This window comes from Triticum dicoccoides, chromosome 3B (assembly GCF_002162155.2).
Source record: "Triticum dicoccoides isolate Atlit2015 ecotype Zavitan chromosome 3B, WEW_v2.0, whole genome shotgun sequence".
Taxonomy (NCBI): domain Eukaryota; kingdom Viridiplantae; phylum Streptophyta; class Magnoliopsida; order Poales; family Poaceae; genus Triticum; species Triticum dicoccoides.
The window spans coordinates 716,441,840-716,452,631 of record NC_041385.1 but is presented as its reverse complement, the minus strand read 5'-3'; the positions used below and the strand labels follow the sequence as shown (position 1 = coordinate 716,452,631).

General features: G+C 43.0%; 1 protein-coding gene across 1 annotated transcript; it reads right to left on the bottom strand.

Moving 5' to 3' along the window:
- Positions 1-632: 632 nt before the first annotated feature.
- Positions 633-6,871, bottom strand: LOC119278068 (obg-like ATPase 1). The gene is made up of 12 exons (XM_037559424.1): positions 6,658-6,871; positions 5,701-5,868; positions 5,483-5,606; positions 5,019-5,110; positions 4,829-4,927; positions 4,561-4,674; positions 3,273-3,337; positions 2,215-2,331; positions 1,938-2,013; positions 1,378-1,470; positions 1,102-1,152; positions 633-990 (listed from the first exon to the last, which is right to left on the bottom strand). Exons 1-12 carry the CDS (start codon positions 6,742-6,744, stop codon positions 892-894), a joined length of 1,185 nt encoding a protein of 394 aa, XP_037415321.1. The 5' UTR covers positions 6,745-6,871; the 3' UTR covers positions 633-891.
- Positions 6,872-10,792: the final 3,921 nt, after the last annotated feature.

The window sequence follows — 10,792 nt, the reverse complement described above, 5'->3', positions numbered from 1 at the left end:
TCAATGCCAAAACTTGCAAGGTTTGAGCAAGTTCGTAGAAAAAGTTATCAACATCTAGAATACCTAATCAATACCATAAGATTTATCAATATATTTTCATATGGTCTCTCGTTCCAAAACAATCAAAGTCATAGATTTGTCATAAGTCAAACTTGCTTTAGTTTGAGCAACTCTAGAAAAATATGATTTACAACACCAAATACTGATAATATTGAAACATGATCTCATGAGACTAACTTGGTGTTCTACATGTTAATATATGTTTCGATAGACTTGGTCAAACTAAAACAAGTTTGACTTGTGACAAACCCAGAACTTAAATTATTTGAATCAAAGATAGTCTTTGATATTGCAGACATGGATACTCTTTTTAATAAACTTGATGAACGTTCATGAAGATTTACTATAAAAAAAACAATGCGCACCAACTAAAATTTAGAGCTCAATACTAAGATATTATGAACCCTAAGATATGTTTCTCTTGAGCGCCACATTTAATCAGTGCAGGCATGTGATTTTGTCTCTTTTTCCTCTCATGGATGGAGAGGTACTCAAATCAATTTAAGAGGCAATATATCCAAAAAGTAATTAAAGTAATTTTCTTTGTAAAGTATCAGTAAGAATTATGGAGCTACACATGCAACAACGGTAGAATTGCATAACAAAGAACTTTGCATCCTAATTACGACAAAGTTGTCCAGTCACACCGTTACAACTTCCAGTTTTCCGATAGAGCAGAGCAGTTCTAGCTCACGAATGAAAAATTATATTTTTCATCCCTTCCAGTTGGTGCTTATAGTCTCCCCGCAGTCTGCAATCAGTACTGATAGTACCTGGCTACTTGCAAGTGAACCCAAAAATGCTAAAATACACGACCCTGTGATGAATTCATCACTTCTTTCCGCCTCCAGAAACATTGAACTTGAAGAAGATGATGTCTCCATCCTGCACCACGTACGTCTTCCCTTCCTGCCTGTACTTCCCAGCAGCCTACAATCCATCAATGCCAAACGGTTGCGTAACTCATAACATTGAGTTTAAAGATCAAAAGTAAGGCAACTGATGATACAAATCATCTAGCATAGACGAGTTTGTGCACACCTTGACAGCAGATTCACTGCCCAGCTCTTTTAGATCTTCAAACTTCATTACCTGATCAAAAAGAGTAGATTTATATATAAGAATTATCAAGGAATACATCAAGTTAACATAATGAAAGAAGCTTCAGTAAACATCGAGACTTTTTCAGAAAAACATGCAACAATTAACTACAAAGTGCAAATAGTAAGAACAGCAACAATTAACTACACTGTCAACTAAAGTTCAATTTATTCCAAATAAAGGAATTGTGTCTAGCTATTTCAGAAAGGACTCTACCTCAGCACATATGAAGCCTCTTTCAAAATCAGTGTGAATTGCACCAGCAGCTTGCGGAGCTTTAGATTGACGTCTGATCTGCCAGCACTTCACCTGAAAGGAGAATTCAAGCTTATAAGCTAGCAGAAAATTGTCAAATGTATTCAGAAACTCCTACTTGAAACTTCAAACACGAACAGACATCTGAACAACCTAATACATTCCTCCCCGATTAGAACATAACCAGCCAACAAGATGCAATTTTGACCATTATTATTGATGTCTTAGTAAAAAAACAGAATTACGAAAAAAATGATATTATTTCCATTTGTCAAATCTCATTAAATTCTTTACATATTGATTGTGGAAGTTAGAAGTTTGATTGTGCCCCTTATTTTGGAGCAGAGGCAATAACCAATAAAGACTGATAATGTATAAACAAACAAGCATGTGAATTTTGCACGCCAAAAATGTAACAGGCTGATGTAGTACCACCATTTTAGCAAAATGAAGTAAAATGTGGCTTATACAACACATATTACTGGTACAAAGTAAGCACAATGTAAACATATAAAATGTACCTCGTCGTGACCAGCTGTGAAGAAGTATATGAGATGAATTGCTGCAAAACCAGTCTTGATGATTTTGGGGATCAAACTGTTCACATTGGTGAAAGATTTAGTATAAATAAATTAAACAGAAAAAGTTGAGCAATATGCAAAGAGAAGATGCAATGCATGTTATAAATAAATAAACTTGATTGCTAGTTTAGACTACAAAAACGTCTTATATTTCGGTACAAAAGTAGTATCTTAATTGTGGTAATCAACTCAGCCAAAATTATGCTACATGACTTGCCTTGCTGTCTGGTTTTCGGCGCAATATTTAGCAGCTTCATCTTCTGGCATATCCACTAGTTTCTGTTCGAAGGCACAGCTGAAAGGAATAATAGTCTCACCACCGTGTTCTTTCACCCTGAATAAGAAATAGTTAGGTATTAGCTAATATTCCAATACCCCCTTCTTGTAGGAAATTATGCATATTAAGTTTATGCTAATCAAACACAAAATCATCAGACTTAATCAAAATCACAACCATATGAACTACATATCAATTTCTTACTGCGGACAAGAGCCTATAGCATACTTCAGAAAATACAATCAGTATCATGGTGGGTCGGTTCTAGGACTGAGACGGTGAGTACGAGCGGTGAGGGAGGGAAGTTTGAGGGTGGTGATCAGATCTTCACCGAACCTCTCGTTCAATGCTTAATTGATATGGTCGTGCCCCTATTATAGGAAAGACTTCAATTGATGCTGAAAGCATATATCACAACTTTCCTAATCAAAACGATATATTTATCTTCCAAACTAAACTGATCTCCTTTCCTAACTAAACAGATATACTTTGTAACTAAAAGACCTACTGTCCTTATCTTGTTCAAGTGGGTATAGTTCACGTGAATAGAAACTCCTGCTTAGTGCTGACAGTACTCCTTAGCGCCGAGTGCTGACACATACCACTGGGACCTGACTCACTGCCAATGACATTTGCTGGTATTCATATGTAAGCGATCAACAAATTGTGTGATATTCTACCCTCAAATACAGAAATCACCAAGTCCAAGCGTAAACATTGGTTCTCTCTGTGACAACAATTTTTAAATAATAAACCCAATGTGTTAAATCAGATAGCTTATGTACTCAACAAGCAAAGTTGGAACAAATATCATATACAACAAGATATAATGATGGAAACTTGAAACGATCTAGCTTCAAAATGACCTATCCTGCTACATCAATTAGACTGTACATAAACAGAAGTTCCACAGAAAATCGGCATTCGCAGTTTGAACTGCATTCTGTATAGCATGAGTTCATCTGCTATAGCCATTAGACTTGGGGTAGAAACAATACCAAGCATGTATCTTTGGTAGAAACTTGTTCTTTTTCCTCAGGTAGTCCTTTTCACTCATGTTCACCTGCACAAAATAACATACTAGACTTAGAAGCCCTATAAAGAAAAGGTGAATTTCTGTTTCAACTACTGACAGAAGTAAGGTCAAATCAAAGGATTAACCAGTAAATGAGCTAAAGTTAGCAGAGCGATTAATGTCCATTTCACATGATTACTCAAGCTGAACGTGGGATAATTCCAGACATCAAAGACATATTTCCTCTTGCTGCTAATATAAATTTAGTTTCAAGTGATGCATGCACAGCAGGTATATGTACCATCATATAACGCGTAAATCAGTAGGTTCTCCAAGTAGGATTAATGCATCCCATTTCATTTCCATCGCCAACCGGTGAGTAATGTCTAATCTTCACAAGCCCTTTCTACAGCACACCATCCCTATATTCCTATTAGGGATCCTGATGTGGCTTTTGAACCCAAAAAAGGGAAGAATGAAGAATCCATATGGAAACATCATATATCTTGGGATTTTGGCACCTCTTTGCATACTTTGGTTCTTGCTCACGCATGGAGGTGCAACTTTAACAATTGCTTCAACTATTACTCCCTCCGTTCCTAAATATAAGTCCTTTTAGAGATTTCAATAAGGACTACATATGATGTATATAGACATATTTTAGAGTGCAGATTCACTCATTTTGCTCCGTATGTAGTCCGCGTTGAATCTCTAAAAAGACTTATATTTAGGAAAGGAGGGAGTACAGAATTGCAGTGCCTTACAGTGGAATACAATTGGCATGTGGAACTATAAAGGTTCCCCCACTCTAATGCAATACCAAGAAGCATGCAATAGTTTTTGTAGTTATGTTTCCAGTGATCAGACTAAAATCAGTTAATTGTCTACGGAGCATGCACTTCTTGCTAATTATACAAATACCAAGAGTATGGCAGATCGATTACCAGTCGCACGTCAGTTCTGTAATGTTTTAAAATAAATGTTGGAAAGCAGAAGTAGACAGACAGCAATAACAAAACAGACAAAACAAGCAAAGCTGGGTTAATGTCACATTGATTGAACCCTAAGAAACATCACATTGGTTGAAATTCCGCATTAAATATGGGAAAATACTAAATTCTAGATGGCCATGCTGGTAAAGAAGTTCAAGCAACAAGCATGTAACTATAATTAATCAAATGATGTCATTGCTAATAAAAAGTTCAAGCAACAAAGCCTGTACATATTAATCAGATGATACCATTCTTCCAATCCAAATAAGTAAAAATTACCAAATAAACAACTGGCTTCGCAGTAAGCAGCTGAAAGGCATTCAAGATCTCAATTTCAGCAGCTTTCCATTCTCCTAAACGTACGTCTTTCCCGTCTTGGAGATGTGCCATGACCTGTTATAAGGGAAAGTTGAAACTAAATTACCGATCGATCTACCGAATAAAGAACGATATACCAGTAAAGAAATTCCAATTGTTCATGAGATCTAACTGATTGATAGAAATGAAACAAAAGTGCAAAACAGCAGAGCTGTAAAACATGCCCTACCCTCTGACATAATTCATGGTCTATCTTAAGTTGCTTGTCATTGCTCCTCTTCATTGACTTCTCAAGGTCATCAATTTTAGCCTGCACAAACTCTATATCCTACAGAAGGAAGTGCAACAGAAAACCTTGTTACAGCTAGGTTAACAGTTGTTTAAGTTGACGAACAAATCAAGCAAAACTCAAACGAAACCTTGAGCCTCAGTTCTTGACTAATAGTTTCCAAATCACGAACAGGATCAACTGTATCATCAATATGAGTGATTTCCGTGTCTTCAAATGCTCCTAAAACCATACCACACTATCAGTTACAGATACAGCAAAAGATTCTATCACATTAAAACCTAGAGCGTAACTGGTTTGGTGCCAAAAATTGGCATGCCAATGTTTGGCATTGTGCCAAATATTGATTACTGATTAGTTGGTTACCAAGTTTTCTTGTCTATCAAACATAAAGTTGCCAATATTTGGCAAGTCTTGGTATTGCCAATATTTGCAATGCCAACATTTAGTCTTCTCAGTTAGATCTCCACCAAGATATCCAAAATTTTCACTTTTAACATACAGTATATAATACAGATAAGAATAGCCAAGGGAACTTTCTTAAGAAGCATAATTCAGTAGTTGAATCATAAACATTTTACAATAGAGACATACTCAAGACATGAAAGATTCCATCAACAGCACGTATATGGGATAAGAAGGCATTGCCCAGACCCTCCCCTGCACTTGCTCCTCTAACAAGCCCAGCTATGTCATTGATTTCCAGATATGCAGCCACCTAAAGAGAATAACAAGAGTAAATATAAATCTGAAACATAAGCCAAGAAGCTGCAGATTACTGTAGAAGTGTAAAGCAGAGAAAAGAAACAAACCTCACTCTTTGGCTTGAAAAGTTGGCAAAGATAGTCAAATCGTTCGTCCGGAACATGTACCCGTGCCTCATTTGGTTCAATGGTACAGAATGGGAAGTTCTCAGCCGGGATGGACAACTTTGTTACTATGTTGAAGAAAGTTGATTTGCCAACATTGGGTAACCCCACCTGCATGAAACATCAGTAGTAAACTTCATATCTCCTCTTATTCCTCTACTTGGCTACAGCAGAACAAGTAGTGCGCCAATCAACATTCAACAGAAGAGTAGTCCATTATGATTTATAATGAAATCTGAGATCGAATAAAGGATACACGGGCAAGTACTGTTAAACATCATCATGCAACTAGAGAAGTGCGGTAGTGGCAACTCATGAAACTTGTTCAATAGTACTACTAGTGCATAGTAACATGCTAATGGTGGTGCCCAAGCAGACTGAATTACATAGACAAAACTACAATTCGTCCTGCTCCTATTAGCATGTAGCGACTTAAGATTTAAGCAGGGATAACATTTCATATGTTACACAGAGACAGCAAAGAGATCTATTCTAGAAGTAGTGAAGTTAATGGGGCGCATTCTGAGCCTGAATTGGGGTACAGATCCGACACTAGAACAGTTCCCGCGATATGTTTCCCCAACTCGCACCATGCGCCCCCCCGAAACGTATAAACTAGAACAACAAAATCATGGAATCCATGAGATCTGCACCAGGTTACAAGCCACGAGCTAGCCACAAGCGATTCCGAACTTCGCCAGCGCGGACCAAGAGAACTCCAAAGCCCTATTACACTAAGCCGACCGCAACAGGGACATCACATGCTCTCCTGTCGATCCGATCAACCGCCACCGCCACCGCACCCACCAAGTAAGCAACGATGAAACCCCTGCGAGCACTCGCTAGAACGCGGGAGAAGGTGGGGAATCCGCGGGAGGGGGGGAGAAGAGGGGAGCGTACGATTCCGATCTTGAGGTGGGAGGAGAAGCGGCCGAGGATGGGGCGCTCCGCCGGCTCGGCGTCTTTCTTCGATGCCTTGGGCGGCATGGGGCTCGGCTCCGCTGCGGCGAGGTGGTGTGCTGGGGAGGAATCTGGGGATGGGCTAGCGTGTGTGGGAGAGAGAGGGAGAGAGATGTGGGCTGGACGGCTAGGGTTTTTGGTGGGAAGTGGTAGTTGCAGCGAGCTGAGAAGAACGGGGGATACGGGTTTATCACGTGTAGGATGGGCTCAAACCTGGCCATATGGGTTGTGCCTCGCAGGCCGGCCCATGGGCTCGGAATTTCAGCCCGACATGTGACGGGCACGGCACGCGATTAAAAGGGTCGGGCTGGTCTTCGGCCTGCCATGGAACAAGGTCGAACCCAAAAGCCGAGCATTAATTTAAGGTCGGGCACGACACGACCCTTTTAGGGCTGGCATGACAAGGTGCTGACCTGACACGTGGCGGCACGTGAGGACGCGAGAAGACAAAGAGGGTCATCCAACAATGATAAAAAGAAGCATCTTTTTTTTTAGCATCAGTACAGACACAAGCGCAAAAACCATCGTTTTAGGACACTTTGGGTCAAAAACAGGGCTCCACATGATGCAAAATTCTTTTGGGTAGCCCCAATTTTTGGCCTCAACTGCTACTTATTTGGAGTGTTAAACCTGATGCCGCATAATCAAAATGTAGTCGTGCCAGAGCCAATTGTCGTGCAGAACTTACCCCATCTTCACCTAACATCCATTTTTGGCTGAAAAAAGTTTTAACTTGACAATATCGGCTTTCACTTTTTTATATTTTGGATATCATGGAGCTCAACATAATTGTTTAAGTGAGAAGCAACGTCTTCATTATAAGAACCATATAATTAATCTTTCATTAGTCGTTACCAAGTTCAACAAAGCAGGCTTAATTTTGTAAGACTCAGCACTAGTGACTAGTGGAGCAATAGGTTTGTTAATGAAATCATCGTTATTACTACTTGTAAATCCACAAAGTTTGGTGTTTTCAGCAGAAGTAGACATGATTTCAAGCCTAAAACAAACTAACTTCTTGCTAGAATTTAAATATTTGTTTGTGTTTTTTGAATTTTTTGGAAAGTGAAAAAACAAAAAACAACTAACAAAAAGTAACTAAGCAAGATAGATAACAAGAAAGTAAAGTAAAGGAGTGCAGGACATATGGTATTAATCAAAGCCTCCCTCGCAACAACGCCAGAAAAAACTTGCCTCCTCTACTAAGAAGCCCCCCCACACCCTTCAGTGCAGAGTTTTGTAGGCAATCAACAATTTTCCTAAGTGGATGGTGTCGGTGTCAAAACCGGCGGATCTCGGGTAGGGGGTCCCGATCTGTGCGTCTTAGGCTAATGGTAACAGGAAGCAAGGGACACAATGTTTACCCAGGTTCGGGCCCTCTCGATGGAGGTAAAACCCTACTTCGTGCTTGATTAATATTGAAGATATGAGTAGTACAAGAGTAGATCTACCACGAGACCGTAGAGGCTAAACCCTAAGAGCTAGCCTATGATGGTATGATTGTAATTGTGATCGGCCTTCTAAGGATCATCCTCTCTGGTTTATATAGACACCGGAGAGGGCTAGGGTTTACATGGAGTCGGTTACAAGGAAGGAAATATAATATCCGGATCGCCAAGCTTGTCTTCCACACAAAGGAGAGTCCCATCCGGACACGGGCCGGAGCCTTGAGTCTTGTATCTTCATGCTTCAATAGTCCGGATGATGTATATAGTCCGGCTGTCCGGATACCCCCTAATCCAGGACTCCCTCAGTAGCCCCTGAACCAGGCTTCAATGACGATGAGTCCGGCGCGCAGTCTTGTCTTCAACATTGCAAGGCGGGTTCCTTATCCGAATACTCCAAGGTAATTATCGAACACGTAGATTGTGTCCGGATCTGCAAGATGATCTTCACATACCGCCGTAGAGAGAACGATATTTCACAAATGTACTCTGCTGACAACTTTCTAGACAGTGCGACATGTCATCAAGGTCGGGTCAATATCCGAGTCGTTTGCCCACCTCCAGCCTCAGCATATATTGCAAGGCGGTTTCCTTGGCACATCTTATCGAAGCAAAGATCGTGTCGCCTTATCATGGGGTTCTCATCAATACGGGTATGCGTAATCCAACCGCACCGCTAATCGCGGCGAGTGGGAGGTGAGCGGGTTCCACCAGGAAAGTGGGGAGGCGCAAAAAGCTTTTACCACCTCTTATAAAGAGATAAGGTCTCTTCCTCTTTACCCACGCCTTCTCCTTCCGCTAACTCATTCCCCTCTGCTCGAGCCCTAACGCCCAAGCACTCTCCCTTTCCATTGAAGAGAGGTTTTCCAAAGATGTCTGGATCCGGAGCAGGAGGCAGATGGATGGCCTCTACCGTCCGGGAGAAGGATATCAAGAAGCTCCGGGAAGCCGGGTATCTGACCAAGAAGATTGGCCACCGTCTCCCACCGACGGGACAGGTTGTCCCTACTCCGGAGCCTCATGAGAGAGTCGTGTTCCTTCCCCATTTTGTCCGCGGGCTCGGGTTTCCCCTCCACCCATTTGTCCGTGGAGTCATGTATTACTATGGGATTGATTTTCATGATCTTTCCCCCAACTCTTTTCTCAATATCTCGACGTTCATCATCGTGTGCGAGGCCTTTCTCCGGATTCCGCCTCACTTCGGCCTGTGGCTGAAGATTTTCAATGTGAAGCCCAAGGTGGTGACTGGCGAACACGCCGAGTGCGGCGGTGCCATGGTGAGCAAGATGCCCAAGGTCGTTTGGCCGAAGGGCACTTTCAACGACTCCGTCAAGGAGTGGCTGCAGCAGTGGTTTTATATCACCGAACCACGCGGCAAAAAGTGGGCTGCAGCTCCTGAGTTCAGATCCGGAGCTCCACTGTGGCTCACGTCCTGGCCCAAGAAGGGCTCGAACTGGTCCTCGTCCGATGAGCTATCACTGCTCTAGACACGCGTTCAGAGCGCGGTTGACAAGGACGTCAAACTCGTCGACGTAGTCCAGGTGATGCTAGTTCGCCTGGTTCTCCCTTGCCAGCGTCGAGCCTGCACTTTATGGGAGTTCGACCCAACCGAGCACCAGACCCTTCAGGAGCTCTATGATTCCTCCCACGAGGATATCTGGAAGGTGCTCTTCAAGTCCGGCAAATCATGGCCGGACTCCGCCGAGGACCGGGGGTATCAATTATCCCATTTTGCAAGCCCGGTAAGTTACAACCACGCCCTGTCCATCCATGCTTCAGCTGGCATGTCACGAGGGAGACATTTTAATCGTGTTTCATCGTGACCTCAGGAATGGATAAAGAAAGTGGAGCGGATGCATTGTCCGGCCCCGTGCCGGAGGAACCGGCCGGACCTCTTCTAATGAAGATGTTGGTCCCTGCGCCTTACGAGGCGCCAAAGAAGGAGGCCTCCATGAAGGTCAAGAAGACCCAGAGTGGCCTCCGTTGCCGCGAGGCTTTGGACGCCAAATCCGAAGGCTCAAGTGACGCTCCTTCTTCCGAAGACGAAGAGGAGGAAGCAGAGAAGGACGAGCCTCGCTCTGAAGGCGGGAAGAAGCGTGCGGCTTCCCCGTCCCTGGAGGCCGAATCGCCCAAGAAGGGGAGGGGTTCCCATCCAGAGGCATCCACCCCGGCTGCCGATAACAGCCCGAAGTGGGATCCCAAGGCCCAGCCCCTGGGAAAATCGTAAGTAACTGAAATCCGAATACGCCTATGTATCCATGGTCGTCTGGGTACAGTAGTTTTAACTGTCGCCACATCTCGTATAGCCCGACGAGGTCTCCTGCTGGATAGTCCTGATCGGAGGATTCATTGAACTCGGATGCTGTGGCGAGCGAGACGCCTCCGGGGGCTCCTTTTCCGAAGTCCAGGCGCGACACCGAGGTGTCGTCTCAAAGAGACTCAGAGCCGGATAAGGTCCTGGAGGCCTCTAAGGCTCCAGAATCGGGCGAGCGGCCACCTTCCACGGAGGGAGGTTTGCCTACTCCACCGACAACCTCTATCTACGCAGAGCTGTCGGGCGGTCTATCGACAGCGTTAAAGAACGCGTCTATCGTCGATGAACATCGGACCCTCATGGGTACGGTGGTTGG

Excerpts from the sequence above, each read along its gene's own strand:
- LOC119278068 (XM_037559424.1), bottom strand. The coding sequence starts at position 6,744 with ATGCCGCCCAAGGCATCGAAGAAAGACGCCGAGCCGGCGGAGCGCCCC. Across the intron at positions 5,607-5,700 it reads TTTTCAAGCCAAAGAGTGAG|GTGGCTGCATATCTGGAAAT; the intron begins GTTTGTTTCTTT and ends TATTCTCTTTAG. Across the intron at positions 4,675-4,828 it reads ACCATGAATTATGTCAGAGG|GTCATGGCACATCTCCAAGA; the intron begins GTAGGGCATGTT and ends CCCTTATAACAG.